The sequence below is a fragment of the Benincasa hispida genome, chromosome 1 (genome assembly GCF_009727055.1).
Source record: "Benincasa hispida cultivar B227 chromosome 1, ASM972705v1, whole genome shotgun sequence".
NCBI classification, from domain to species: domain Eukaryota; kingdom Viridiplantae; phylum Streptophyta; class Magnoliopsida; order Cucurbitales; family Cucurbitaceae; genus Benincasa; species Benincasa hispida.
The window spans coordinates 47,309,479-47,325,786 of NC_052349.1; the positions used below are offsets into that span (position 1 = coordinate 47,309,479).

A 16,308-nucleotide genomic window follows, 5' to 3' on the forward strand; every position below is an offset into this window, starting at 1 on the left:
AAATTACTTAAATTAATTGCAAAAATAAAAAAGGAAAGAATTAGAGAAGAAGACACCGTAATTTTTATAGGTGGTTCGGTCAAACTCGACCTATCCATCCCCAAGTGTCTCTTGGGAATTTGAATAAAATCTTTCCTACTCTTTCCAAGGATTAGAGTCCAACCGTTACACCACCGGTCATTTTACGAGTTCAAGAGCAAACCAGATCATTTCCACGGTTTAAGATCAAACTGTTACAAATGTTGGAATTTTGAAGAACACAATACAACTCTCACTAGAGTGGGATTTACAAGTTTAAGCACTCACAAAATTTATCCTCACAATACAATAACACTCTCTCAGAAATAAGATGAAAAGAAAAAAAATTAGAACTTAAGAGAGCAAAACAATGAAACTTTTGAGTTTTGGAGGATTATGAAATGTAAAATTTGTTAGTTTAAAATTTGGAGAGGAAGATGGTTTATAAGAGATGGAAAAATTTTAGAAACCACAATTAATTTGGACCATTGGATTTTAGAAAAGAAAAATCAATGGTGGAGATTTTAAACTAAACTAATCGTTAGATACAAATAAAATATAATATTAAATTCCTTTTCTTTTTAAAATTAATCCAAAAAATAAAAAAAACATACAATGTTGTCAAAAACTAGCCGTTAGACACAAACATAAAATAATATTAAATTTATTTTCCTTTTAATTCATTTTCTTTAAAGTCAGTCCAAAAATAAAATTAGCCCTTAGACACACAACATAAATAATTTTAAATTTCTTTTAAATTTCAATTTTTTTTAAAAAAATTTTAAATCCAATCCAAAAATCAAAAGTTCATTCATATATTAATCTTTTAATGATCCACTATTCAACCAATATGCTGCCACATGTTACATGCAAATGGTCTGGTTATGCCACGTCATCCACCACAGTATTTTCTCTATAGAATTGTTTTGGTCATATCGTCTTCGTTTTAGCTCCGATTTGAGTGATTCAAGAGGTGTTGGAATCGTTGTTTCGAGCTCTACGCTATGGAAATATTAAAACACTAAGATTTTCAGTAATTAAAAATTAAGTTTGTTATCATCAAAAACATTGATTAATTAATTAATTTTATATTAAGGGCCAAAAAACCAACACACCCCAACTCCTCAACCAATCCCGCATATCCCTCACACTAAACAACGCACAGAAGGAATGACGCGGAATACCACCCCGCCCATAAAATACTAGCCCAAGACACCCTACGATGACGAGGACGCAAACTCTCCCACGCACTAGAGATAGAAAACCGACTACTCGCATCCGACACCTATTCCCAATAATCTTCCCCCCTCACCCTAGGCCCATTGCCTGAATAAGACCCCAGATCTCAATAAGCTCCCAAGACATTGTAGTCAACTCTAACCTACCTCACCATCCATGAATTCCGACAACTGCGCCTCCAAACTACTCCTTGCATCATAAACTACCATAGACCCATATGAATCCAAAATCGCACCTCCCGGCAGTCAAGGATCCCACCAAACAAAACAAGACCGACCATGGCCAACCATCAAACGAACCAAATGCTTGAATCTATCTCTATTTCGCAAGATAGCCCTCCAAGTACCAAGACCTCCCAAGTTCACTCCAAACAGCCCCACAAGACCGTCCACGCAAAAACATAAGCTCCCACCACGCCACCCATAATGAACCTGATTTAATTAAGAGAAGCCAGAGCAGCTTTATAAATAGCAGCTTGGTTCCAATATGCCACATGCTTCAACCCCAACCCCTCTCGCCCAATGGCAAGCACACCTCATCCCACGCCACCCCTGTACCACCCTGACTCACTGCACTACCCTTCCATAAATAACTACGTAATAGACGATCAACCTCATGAGTTACACATGCAGGCAACATGAAGATGCTACACCAAAAACTTGAAAGGATTGTAAGACAGACCTAACAAGCTGTAACCTCCTAGCAAAGGAGAGAGACTGCGCTGCCTAGCTTCTAATACGAGCTGTAATTCCTTGGACCCGATATTATGTTTAGTGTATGTCTTTGTGCTAGATTTCAATCTTGTCCTAAGGAATCACATTTACATGTCGTTAAAAGAATTTTTAAATATTTGTTTGGTACTATTGATTTAGGTTTATGGTATCCTAGAAATGTTGAATTTAATTTGGTAGGATATTCCGATGCGAATTTTGCGGGTAGTTTACTTGACCATAAGAGTACTAGTGGGACTTGTCAATTTCTTGGTAGTTCCTTAGTTTCTTGGTTATAGTAAAAAGCAAAATTCAGTTTTCCTTATCCACTACCGAAGCGGAATATATTGCAGTTGCTAGTTGTTGTGCTCAAATTCTTTGGATGAAATAAACTCTTTGTGATTTTGGATTAAAGTTTGATAATGTGCCTATATTTTGTGATAATACTAGTGCTATTAATTTGACTAAAAATCCTATACATCATTCTAAGACTAAGCATATTGATATTAGGCATCACTTTATTAGAGAGCATGTGTAAAATGATAATATTACTCTTGAATTGTAGGCTCTAATAATCAATTAGCGGATATTTTTACCAAGCCTTTGAATGAAGAAAACTTTTGCAAAAATAGGTTTGAGCTCGGTATTATTCGATGTGATGCCTCTTGATTTTATAATTCTACTTATTAAATCTTTTAGAAGACATTTTAATTCTACTTATTAAATCTTTTAGAAGACATTTTGATAGGGGGAGATATAGAAAGCATGTGTTAATATTCTTAGAGGGAGTTGTGCTAAATTTATGTTCATGTTTTTAAGGGAAACATTTATATAGTTCTAAATTTTTGTTAATTATTCTTTTTGATGATTCCAAAGGGGGAGAAGTTTAAGAAAAATATGCTATAAATTTGTTATGATTTTGATTGTATTAATTAGGGGAAGAATTTATTATTATTATTATTATTTAGTGAATTTCAAGAATGTTCTTTATGGTGATATGTTGAATTTTATTATGTGCTACATGGTTTACATGTATTTCAAGCTATTTTTCTTGAATGGTTTGTCATCATCAAAAAGGGGGACATTGTTGGCTTTTTGGCCCTTAATCTCAAATTAATTAATTTTAATTAATTAATTAATCAATATTTTGATGAACAAATTTAATTTTTTAATTACTGAAAATCTTAGTATTTTAATATGTCCATAGCGTAGAGCTCGGGACAACGATTCCAACACCTCTTGAATCACTCAAATCGGAGCTAAAACGAAGACGATATGACCGAAACACGTCTATAGAGAAAATACTGTGGTGGACGACGTGGCATAACCAGACAATTTGCATGTAGACATGTGGCAACATATTGGTTGAATGGTGGATCATTAAGAGATTAACATATGATGGATTTTTTATTTTTTGATTGATTTAAAATTTAAAAAAAATTGAAATTAAAAAGAAATTTAAAAGGAAAATAAATTTAATATTGTTTTATGTTTGTGTCTAACGGCTAGTTTTTTGCACATAGTATGTTTTTTATTTTTTGATTGACTTTAAAAAGAATGAATTTAAAAATAGAATGAATTAAAAGAAAAATAAATTTAATATTATTTTATATTTGTGTCTAACGGCTAGTTTTTGATACATGGTATTTTTTTTTATTTTTTGGATTAATTTTAAAAAGAAAATGAATTTCAAAAGAAAATGAATTTAATATTATATTTTGTTTGTATCTAACGACTAATTTAGTTTAAAATCTCAACCATTGATTTTTCTTTTCTAAAATCCAATGGTCCAAATTAATTGTGGTTTCTAAAAATTTTTCATCTCATATATTAAACCATCTTCCTCTCCAATTTTAAACTAACAAATTTTACATATTCATAATCCTCCAAAACTCAAAAAGTTCCATGTTGCTCTCCTCCTAAGTTCCATTTTTTTTCTTTTCATTTTATTCTTGAGAGAGTTATATTTATTGTGAGGATAAACTTGTTGAGTGCTTAAACTTGTAAATCCACTCTGTGAGAGTTGTATTGTGCTCTTAAAAAAATTTCAATATTTGTAACGGTTTGATCCTAAATCGTGTGAAAGGATCGGGTTTTCTCTTGACCCGTAAAAGGAGCGGTGTGTAAACGGTTGGGCTCTAATCCGTGGAAAGAGTCGGAAAGATTTTATTCAAATTTTCAAGAGGCGCTTGGGGAGTGGAGTAGGTCGAGTTTGACTGAACCACTATAAAAATTACAGTGTCTTCTTCTCTAACTCTTTCCTTTTTATTTTTGCAATTAATTTAAACAATTTATTGTATGTTTTAGTTTGTTCTTATTAATTTGCTAAAATTTGATAGAATTAAATTATCACATTTTTTTGTCATCTTATTTGTTGCATAAATTGAAATTTTCGTATTATTTATAAAAAGTGTATTAATTAGTTTAATTGGGTTAATTTAGAAAAAAAAAAGTTTAATTAAATTCTATTTACCCCCTCTAGGGTTGTCATATCGATCTAACAATATGGAGTCGTGAGATCATTTATTTTTTTAGTGTGGGTTTGGGAGAGATGTGTGGTCTAGTATGTTGCGTCAGTTGGGCTCATCGCATCAGGTGGCGGGTTGGGATGTGGAGTTGAGTTGGTTGTGTCAAGTGGGGTCGGGTAAGGGGGTGCGTAGTAAGTTATTTCGTGTATTCTGGTGTGCTTCCATATACTACATCTGGCAAAACGTAATCGGCGACTGCATGGAAGTAGACCGAGGTTGGTGTCAGCTTTGGTTCACCTTATAGTCTCTACAGTTCATGCTCGTGCTTCTTCCTAGCGGGTTGATCTTCTTGGTCTTGTATAGTGTGTTTACGAATGTTTTTTCTTGTTGTACTTTCCGTTGTTCTTTGTTTTGCTGTTGTCCCTTATTTGTGGGATTTTGGTTTCTTTTCTCTGGCTTTCTCTCTGGTGGTCTGCGAGTTTTTTTTTTTTGTGTTGGTTTTGTTCTGATCTTATCTTGTAGGCTTTGTTTTGGGTTTTGTTACCCTGTCTTTGATTGTGCTTTGATGTTTTGATGCCTTGATCCCGGGCTGTGGGATCCCCCTAAAAAAAATTTACCAATTTTGTATATAGAAACCAATTACTTAATCAAATACAAAATATCAATTGTTGTAGTCATCAAATAAATTTGGCATTATTTAATCAATAAATGAATACTTTTATGGCAACCAAATGGTAAAACTCTTGAAAATATTTATAAGATATAGCAAAATTTTAGAAATAATAGAAGTCCATCAATATCTATTATTGATAGTTCTAAAATTTTACTATATTTTGTAAACATTTTGGTTCATTTCTTTATATTTAAAAACAACTATACTTTTATATTAAACCTTTATTTAATTAATTAAATTAAATTAATTACTAACAATAATTAAATTATTATAAATTAATTAGAATATTGATAATTATCATGATAATAATAATTTATATTAAATAGTTAAGATAGCATAAAATATTAATTGAAATTTATTGTCTAATTAATATATTTATACTTAATAATCAATTAAAATTAATAATAATGAGTACGTGATATTAATTTATTAATTAATTAAACTATACTTTTACCGGTAATCTCTCAACCATATTAGGGTATTAAAAAGCCTATGTAAGATGGATTTTGAAATTTACTAGATAGTAGTATCTTGAATTTTAAAAACTAAAATGATGTAAAACAAATAGGCCTTAAGATATGAAAATTACATGCAATTAGTTTTGTTGGGCATAAAAGTAGATGACCATGAATAAGATTTTGTTCGCTCTAGTTTGTCGTGATTATTAATATTTAGTTTAGTTTAGTTTTTTTTAAAAAAAAAAAATTACAAAATAGGCCTCCAAATTTAAAGTTTGTGTAAATTTTTAAATGGTCATTTTTCTCAAATTGCAAAATTTCTTTAATAGTCCCATAATTATTTGATAATTAGTTTATTTGCAATATCTTTTAAAAGTCCCAGAATCATTTGATAATTAGTTTATTAATAGGAATATGACATGGGGAGGGGCGAATGAGATTTATTTAAAATTAATAAAAACTTTTTAGTAATGTGAGCTCAATTAAACAAATTAATAAACTTTGGTTAATTGGTAATTTAAGAAAAAAATTAATGCAAATACATTAAATTAAAAAAGATGAATAAATTAACATAAATAAATTCAAGAACAAACTATAACAATTAATTCTATGCAATGAAATATATTAATAAATTAATTACAAAATGAAATTGTGTTTGGATTTGTCAGGAAGAGTGGGTTTGAAACACAGATTCCCGAACCTCTAGAAAAGAAATGTTGTTCTTGAAAGCATGACAAGGGACAATAAAATTATCTGAAGGAGGGACGCCAAAAGCTTTTTTTTTTTTTTTTTCTGCTAAACGTTCTTACCATCTAGCTATGCTATCATTATTAATTCTTCCAAAAAAGAATCCTCGTCTTCAACCAATGGGGAAAATCCCTTGTCGAAAGCTGGGTGTGGGTTGCTTCTGATCATCATCCTCCCGTTACAACCCATCAAGATTCAACAAACAACTAAATCATAAAATAGATATTAATCAATATTCCAAGAAATAATTAGAAGAAAAATGAGTGTGCAAGAAGTACGGGGTAAATAAGACCAGCAAATATGTATGTAGAGTGAAAATATTGCATAACGGATTGCAAGAAGCCGGCTCGAGCAGGCCTGACGGAGGGAAAATACAATTTCCATATGCACAGAAAATGAGTAACCTCAATTTCCATATACATCAAGAGATTTTCAATAAGAATATTCTTACCTAAAATCTACCATAAACCTTAACTAATCACCCTGAATTAATCCAAAACTACAACCTAAGTTAAAACTGATCCAAGACACTTTAATCGAGTCCAAACTAATCTGAAATGTGTTCACCTTGCTGAAACCTAATTGGATACATCGAAATTTACCCAATCCTAACAACAAATGAGTTCCAAGAGTTCAAAATATCATTTCAACACTTAAATCTAATTCGGAATGAGAATTAAATCAACAATCCTTACCAAATCTGAACTGCATATGGAGTCGTTGCAGCTGCTCGAGGGTTTCTTATCACTAATAAAATAAAGAAATAGATTGGTATTGCAGTTTTCCCATGTTGGAAGAAGTGAAAATGTTACACACCAGAAGAATAATCAAATTTCCTGGAGGAAGGATAGTGGGGAAATCCCAAATGACATTATTAACTCTTGGAACCTAATTGGAAGTTAAATCAGCAAGGAAAACCATTAAACTATTGAATATCAACACGTGTTAAATCATTCTGCCACATCTAATTATAAGTATAACATTGCATAACATTCCAAGCTCCAAAAATTGCATGCAAGTACACATCAAAGCAATTTCACAGGTGAAATTATTAATCAATATCCTCCAAAGCCTCCATCAATGGCGTACTTAAGCAAGTACCTTGTAACTCTCGGAATGACAATAAGTGAACCAGAATGTGTTCATATAATGTAAAAAATTGGCATTCAATCAATACCATCTGAGAAGAAGCCATTACAGTTCTGGGGAAAAAAGACGGACAATGACAAAAGAATATTTTCTGAAAAAGTGATGGCGAACATACCTTCAAATTGTATCAAGTAGAAAACAGTCAGATCTTACAATCAATATCAAACAGCTATTCCACCTCAATTTTTCGATGGTCAAAGATTATGAAGAAACTCGATCAATGCACCTTTACCTGTTCACCCCTCATTAGGTTGTCTTGGCCTCTGCCTTTCCTTGTTGCACCCTGCAACTGAGCAGCTCGATGGTCATGGATTCTTGTTGATGGCAGACCTTTCATGCACTCTCACAGCAGCCAAACTCAACATTCCATCCTACTGAAAAAAGACATAGGAACAACCAGGTCAACGACAAGAGATTGAAGAGTTATTTATGGAAAAACTATTAAACATTATGAAAGAGCTACCATTCATTCAAATTAAAGTTGAGCTATTGAGAATTGAGATAAAGGAAACAACTGAGCCTAGAATAGCAGCTTCACAATCGAATCAAAGACAGCTCCAAGGTTCACGGTTCATACTTGTTCTCGATTATTAAGGCCCCATTTGATAACCATTTGGTTTTTTGTTTTTTGTTTTTGAAAATTAAACCTAAAAATACTCCTTCCATTCCTAAATTAAATTTCTTATTTCGTGATATACTTTTTACCAATGTTTTAAAAAACCAAGCCAAATTTTGAAAAACTAAATCAAATAGTTTTTAAAAACTTGTTTTTTTTTTTTTTTTTTTTTTTTTGGAAATTTGCCCAATAATTCAACTCTTGTACTTTAGAAGGATACAAATCATTGTAAGAAATTAGGAAAAAATAGGCCTAATTTCAAAAACAAAAAACCAAATAATTACCAAACAGAGTTTACATAAAAGTATTTAAAAACTATTTCAACCAGGTCCAAAAAGACTCCAAATTTACCTGTAAGTTTGCCTCAGTAAAGATTGCCCAATGAAGGTTTTTGAACTCGGCCTGCATATTTCTAATACAAGGAGGAGCGATCTAGGCTCCATAGAGATCTCTGTCTCACCCTTCAACAGGATGCTGGAGGTCAGCCTGAAAGGGGTTTGTTGAGTCGGTCAAAATGCAAGACGGGTTAGAGGTACTGCCCTGACCTCATGGCATTGGAGGTAGTAGCAAACTTGTAATGAGGCATAACTGTAATCAGAAAAGAGAGGCCATCCAACTTAAAAACCTATCTACTCTCATGGCATAGCAGTAAGCAGAGACCTAAATTTACAATGAGTGATACTTGAGTCGAGAATCAACTTTGTCATAGAGAATATCTTGCACGACGAATGAGTCGCAAAATATTTTATAAAAATACTACCACAACTTGTATTCCTTTGGAAGAACCTTGAAAAGACAATTTGTACAGTCCAATGGGCACATAGCACATCAGCAGAACAACCTCAAGTTCGAAAAATGTATGCCTAGTTGCATAGTAAAATATTTCATCAAACATATTCTAAAGGATATCTCAATAACACTTGACCGTATTCATCTCAGATGGTCTACCAATCAATATCTGCAAACAAATGGCTGGTTTTAGTAGTTTCTTTCACTTAACCTGGAGGGCCAGAAGAGAGAACAGATTAGCAGTATTTCAACCCACAGGACATTCTCTATATGAAAGGCTAAACCTTCAGCATCTCTTTGTAAGTCTAAAGAATTTCTACCTAACAGTTTCAATCAATATTTTGTCAAGCATATTTGCTTGTTCATCGATATTAGAAACAAACTGCGGTACAAAGAGATGCCAGGCTTTAAAGTCAACAACTCCGCTTGAGATAAACATCGAAAGAATATTCAAGAATTCTCCTCCTTTTCCCAATTTGAGAAGCCCTTCAGCCAATATTGAGTAAGTAGACTCGTTTGGCAAGCATCCCTTATCCAACATCTCCTCCGCTAATTTAATCACTTCCTCAGCTTTACCAACTTTAAGAAATCCTTTTATCAGCATGTTATAAGTAAATTGGTTAGGCATACAACCCTTTTCCAACATGTCATCCCACAACCTAGCAGCTTCACACAACTCCCCCATCTCACACATTCCTGCAATGAGCGTGTTATATGTTAATAAACTTGAAATTGAGCCCCTCTCAAACTCATTAAATAATTTTCGTGCTTCCCATATATTCCCCTCCTTGCAAAGCCAATGAATAAGGGTACTTGTAATAGCATTATCCGGAGTACAGTTTTTCTTCAAAAGCTTTTCCCACAGCTTACAAGCTTCCTTCACCCTTCCCTCACTGCACAGAACATCAATCACCTTACAGCAAAGTGCCGAACTTGGAATATACTTCTTTTCAAGCATATCATTAAGCAGGTTAAGTGCTTCGCCAGACTTTTTCTCCCTACAATAAGCTTCAATAATGACTCCATAAGTAACATCGTTTGGCTCGACCCCATTTTCCTCCATTTCATCCATCACCTTTACAGCATCAGTAAACCTGCCTTGCTTAATGTACCCATCCATTAAAATTGTATAAGTAGTGGCATCAGGAAGCCACCCATGATCAAAAAGCTCACCAAAAACCCTCTTGGCACCAACCATATCGCCTCTTGAAACATAACCACCTAAGATTGTAGTATAAGTAACCACATTTGGAACCATACCCATGGCAGGCATTTCGTCAAACACCTTCCGTGCACCCTCAACATCATTCTTTTTGCAAAGCCCTTTGATCAAAATGTTACAAGTAAACACATTAGGCACAACCCCAAATTTGGATCTGGAATACTTAAACAACAAATGAACCAAAGAAAACCGATTGTTCTGTACCAAAGCGTTGAGCAACGTGTTCAACGACCTCACCGAGCGTCGAACACCGAAGGTTTGAATACGTAGAAATGTTTTAACGGCCAATTTCGGGCGACCCGCAAGCCCATAGCTTCTAATCACAGTAATGAACAAATCCTCACCGCAATTGATACCAGAATTCTGCAATTCCAGGAGCAAAGACTCGACAGGTTCAAAAGCTCGAGCGCGAGAGAGACGATAAATGATGGCATGATAGGTATCATAGTTGTGGGAAAATCCGGGATGATATTTACCGGCGTAGTGGAAGATTTGAAGGGCGAGGTCGAGATTTTGTTGGCGAATGATCATAGAGACGAGGCGCTTGGGATAGAGACGCTGCGGCCAGGGTTTGATGGGGGGCGTGACGGTGTAGGACTGAAGAGGAGAATCAACGGCGAAGATGAAACGAAGAGGAACAATGGGAATTGGTGTACGGAGTGAAATAGATTTGAATTTGTTGGAGCGGAAGTAGCACCACATGGTTGATAGTTGAAGGTTCGAGGTTGAAGAAAGATATGGGTCTTGTTACTTACACAAGGAAAGTTGCCATTGCCGCCGAAAACCCGGTGTGAAGGTTCCGGTGCGGTCTCAATGGCGAGCGGAGTAGGGGGAGAAAGCAAAACGACGATGAAAATTAGCTTTCCGTTCGAGTCTGCGAATTTGGACTTGAAGAGGGAGACGGGTTTGGGCCACGGCGCACGTGGCCTGGCAACATTGGTGGATTTTTCATTTTGGTTTTATACACATATAGCCTAAACATATAGGTTATAACATAAATAGCCGTGAATTTTTTTTCAAGTTTTCACAAGTTTTGTCGTAAAATTTTCACATACAAAAAAAAAAAAACATCAAACTATTTATAAAAATAGCAAAAATAAAAATATTGATAGATTTCTATCAACATCTATCAATAATAGATTCTATAGATTTCTATTATTAATAATATCAATGATAAATATCTATTAGTTTCTATCTATGATAAACAATGACTATAATTAAATTTTATTGTAAATAGTTTTTCTTGTTTTTCTATTTTCGAGAATTTCCAATATCGACATAATCTACTAGGGGTAATCATCGACCGGTCGGAGTCGGTTTTTCGACCAGACCAACTCCGAACCGACCAAGATCGGTTTGGAATATATCCAAACCGGTCCCGCCCGGCAAAAGGGCTAAAACACGATCGACCGGTCGGTTGGTTTTGTCGAGTTTGAACTTTTTTTCTCTCTCTCTTCTTATTCTTCTTCCTTGAAAAGAAATTATATTTATTTATTGAAATTCTAAGAAAATTTGCAATTATAAATTAAAATCATTATAATTTTTTTGGCTATTAAGTAGAAGTCGACAAGTCATTATAAATAGCAATTTTTAATAATAAAAAAAAAAATTATTCATTAACTTCCTTATAATCATGTTTAGTTTTCTCTTTTAATTTGTGATTGTGAGTCAAATATGAGCGAATGATTTGATTTGACAACCCTTAATATTTAACAATTAACATGTACATTGTTTGATATTGTGTTACTGCTCGCTTTGTTTAATTGCTTATAGAACCTTTAATATATATTACATATATAATTGAAAACAAAACTAATATGAGAGTCGAGAGTCACATGACACAGTCACACTCATATATTACATATATAATTGAAAACAAAACTATCCGTTGAAGCCATTTAGCTGAACCACAACATGACAAACGTCGTCACTCGTCAGTATCACACAATTCACAAAAATTCAAAGGATTTCAACTTTACATAAGTACCAGTTCTATGCCAAATCTTCCAATTCTTAGTTCAATCTCTATAAATTTAGAATACATCACAAAATGTATTGCAAATCGATAATGAAATTTTTTTAAAAGTAAACAATGATTCTATATAGTGGACAACCTCATAAAACAATGATTCTAATTCACACAAATTTTTTCACATAGATTTCACACAGTGGACAACCTCATAAAACTATAAAATTAGAATACATTACAAAAGAATCCTTATTAAAACGATGCTTCTAATTCACGCAGATTTTTTCAATGATTTGTCCACTAAATTCTCATTCTTAGTTCATTGAAATCGGACCTGCAGTTGCAAATCGAATTGAACGGAAAGTCTCTTCACTCTTGTACTGAACTGAACGGAAGAGGACGACGAGCAAGGAAGAGATACAACTGAAGCCGAAGAGGAAGAGAACTGAACTGAAGCCGAAGAGGACGCCAAAAGAAGACGACGAGCAAAGCAAGGATGAGCCGTGGACGAAGAGGAATGAAAGAATGAGCTTGCGGCGTGGAAGCTTGCGGATCTGTTTATGGTATGGAGTCGTGGACGAAGAGGAACGAAAGAAGGAGCCGGGAGCGAAGCGTGCGACTGCGACTGCGAGACGAGGATGAAAAAGAAAAACTCTAAGCGTCAGCGATATTTAATAATTAAATATTAAATTTTTTTAATTCGGTCGAGTTGGGTCGGGTCGAGACTTGACCCGTTGGGTGCCCGATCGACCCTAAAATCAACGGAAAAATTTCAAACCGACCCCGCCCGATTTACTTGAATTTTACCGATTTAGATCGGTCATGTCGATTTATCGATGTACCATGCTCGCCCCTACAATCTACTAACAAACCCCATTTTTTTCAAACTTAAAAAAGAGGGGGAAAAAACTTAACAATATGCATAAGTTCACTTCCAAATTATTCATTTCAAAATCAAATTTAGAATTGGAAACTACTCTCTTAAAACCACCAAATCTATCCAAGATTTTCGTTGCCACCACCATTTATAAAATATAAGATAATGCATATGAATTTATGTTTGGAGAGATTATGAATATATTTTTTTTAATATTGTTTTATTTGTTATATTACTGAGGTATTGTTCAAATATTGTGATATGATTTTGATAATATGCGACATATATCCATGTTATATAGACTAAGTACACGATCATGTATGGATAGCTTATGAATTTTTTGTAACATTGTTTTCTTTATCTAGTATATTTCTAGGTATTTTCAAATATTTTGATATGATTTTTATAATATATGATATATATTTTATATTATATAGATTAAGTACATATTCATTTATGGAATATATGATATATGCATATGAATTTATGTTTGGAAAAACTATGATCTTTTTTAACATTGTTTTATGTGATATATTACTAGGCATTATTCAAATATTGTGATAAGATTTTGATCATATATGATACATATCTCAATCAAGGTATGTAGTTGAGTTTCAATCTCTATTTTTCTCATCGATTTGTGAAGCATAATGACCATTTTATAATGGGGTATTTACGAAAAAATCTTATTGATTTAAGGAGAAGTTACCACAAATGATAAAATTTAATAATAAATAACAAACTATAACAAATCCATATAGAAATCATAACTATATATAATACGCTCTCGCAAACTCAAAATGGGGAAGGAGTCATGAGTTTGTTACAAGAATGAGCAAAGGAACGTGCATATAGCGGTTTATCGAATAGATCAACAACTTGATCTTGTGAAAAAAAATGAACCAAACGGATAGGTCCTTTCGAACTACTTTCTCTCAAATAAAGTGATAGTCGAATTCAATGTGCTTAGTACGAGTACGAAAGACTGGATTACTGGTAAGAGATAGCAGATACATTGTCATACTACAGCAAAGGAGGATCAGGATGTTGGGGTTGTCTCATGGGTCGTGTAGTTTGTAATTGCAATGTACAAACAATTTTATTTATTTAATAAAATATGAGATCTTTTATTAGACATTTAATATCATTAACCCACAAAACCAATAAATTAACATCCGAGGTTATCTTTTGTAGCTTAAAGTAGAGACATATAGGTGGATCATGTTTACGTGATAACCTAAATGATCTGTAGTAGATGGATAAGACTGGGTATCTTATCCTGGTGACACTACAAATATGGCATGCTTTGTAGATGTTATAATTGTTGTAAAGTGCTACAAATGATCTGATTCTAATCATTCACGTGAAGACATGTGAGTGGAGTATTCTATACAAAGGGATTTGTATAAGACCGGACCATGAAATGATTAGTCTCATTATATAACATCGTTGATAATAGAGACTTACATTTCATCAGGATGACCATAGGTGACATGACCTAAATCCAGAGTGAGTTATGGACTTCTATCTATGAAGACGATCCTTTGATTTGTATGGTGAGAGTAACTAAATCACCGACTCAATAAGCCTACCAATTTAGGGATTCATCTGACCGGGGAGTTGGGAACACAACTACACAAGACGGAATTCACTCATTCCCTAATGTCGGGGTAAATAGATAAATTTCTCCCTTAAGGGTTGATTATGGGATTTGAACAATGTGGCATCACACCCTCTCTTGGCTCGAGAGGGGTTTGGTCATAGTTAGACTATGACTTATTATTCATTAGAGGGATCAATGGTACTTAAGGAGTTACATGTAAATATAGGGGTAAAATGGTAATTTGGGTTCAATTATACTTACGAGCAATTTGTGAAGGGTCATCACACTGTTGACTAATTATATCCAATGGAAACCGAAATATATATATAGTGCGAAAAATGCAGTTGGCAATCCTTAGTGGAGTGACCGACAGTTAATGGATGTTGAATAATTTAATTAAATGAGTTTAATTAATTATTCAAGTACCATTGGAGCTTCACTATACAAATCCATAAGGTCCTTTATTCAACAAGGATCATTAAGAATTAATTTTGGATTAGTTTGAATTGTTCAAATTAATTTAGGGAATTAATTATATGTGATATAATTAATATAATGTATTTGATACATTATAGTATAAAGTTTATTTAGAGAGGAATTAAATTTGAATATGATTCAAATATTGATTATATGGATGAGATTTATATAACTGAATTTAGTATAAATGTGATTTATATTAAATACCATGCATTGATTAGAGAATTAAAAACTATAGGTTATATTATATTTGATACAATATAAAACTATAAGTTATGTGTTATATGTGATATAACATATAGTTATGTGTATGTATATAATATTTTTATTTAAATTTAATTTAATTTAATTTTAATTTTAATTTTGAATTTAAAGGGAGGGAAGTAACTTTCGTCCCCTTAGTTCCCTCTTGATTTTAATGTGGTTGGTGGGTAGTTTAACAGGAGATCATCATTTTCTTCAAGAGAAGTTACAGAGAAGATAGATTATTTTTTCTATATTTTTTACGGTAGATGATTCCTGAGAAATTCCTCTCTCAAATCTCTCTTCTTCTTACCGAAATATAGTAGAGCCCATACTTTCTACTAATTCTCAACCCCTACAGAGAATGCATGAGGCTCTCTTTTGTTAGTGTCCTCTTTGGGTTTTTTTTCTATACATGTGTCTTGGTTCGTGATTGGAGAAGAGCAAATTTCGTGAAGAAGGTTTCGGTTCTTCAAGGGTAAGTTTGTTTGAAACCCTAATCTTATTCTATCTTCTTATGCATGCTGTGAAATTTTCTATGATAATGCATAAATGTTGTTCTGTAAATTTTTGTATTGTGTAAAATCAAAACTGGAAACGATCTCGTTTCCACTATAAAACTTCACCGTTCTTTCACAGGAAGGAAGCCACGAAGATCATATAACAACTGTCGAAGCCAGTAAACATCCAAAGCAATACTAGAAAGAGCTTGATATTTAGCTTCCGTCGAGGACCAAGATATTGTAGGACGTTTCTTGGCAGATACCAGGAAATAGGAGAGGAGCCAAGACAAACAACATAACCAGTAGTAAACTTTTTGAGAAGGGAAGACAAATTTTACATAAGATTTTTCTGTAAAATAATTTTTTGAGAGAGAGTTTTTTGTGAGAATGTTGAGATTTCAAGAAAAAATAATTTAATCTATCTTATTCTCTAATAAGTGAAAAAAAAAATGGAGTTAATTGGGAAGAAGAGTTATAACTCCATATGGAAGTTATCTTATTTAACTTATTTATTTAATTTATATTAAATCCAATTTAATACATAACT

The 16,308-nt window shown here is 33.1% G+C and overlaps 1 protein-coding gene across 4 annotated transcripts; it reads right to left on the reverse strand.

Annotated features, from left to right (window-relative positions):
- Positions 1–6,176: 6,176 nt before the first annotated feature.
- Positions 6,177–11,016, reverse strand: LOC120082189 (pentatricopeptide repeat-containing protein At5g16420, mitochondrial). 4 transcript variants are annotated; one of them, XM_039037480.1, is made up of 3 exons: positions 8,430–11,016; positions 7,695–7,836; positions 6,177–6,519 (listed from the first exon to the last, which is right to left on the reverse strand). In XM_039037480.1, exon 1 carries the CDS (start codon positions 10,789–10,791, stop codon positions 9,184–9,186), a length of 1,608 nt encoding a protein of 535 aa, XP_038893408.1. In that variant the 5' UTR covers positions 10,792–11,016; the 3' UTR covers positions 6,177–6,519; positions 7,695–7,836; positions 8,430–9,183. The 4 variants fall into 4 exon arrangements, with proteins under 4 accessions (XP_038893408.1, XP_038893398.1, XP_038893391.1 ...); XM_039037470.1 differs by having other exon boundaries at positions 6,177–7,149; XM_039037463.1 differs by having other exon boundaries at positions 7,009–7,836.
- Positions 11,017–16,308: the final 5,292 nt, after the last annotated feature.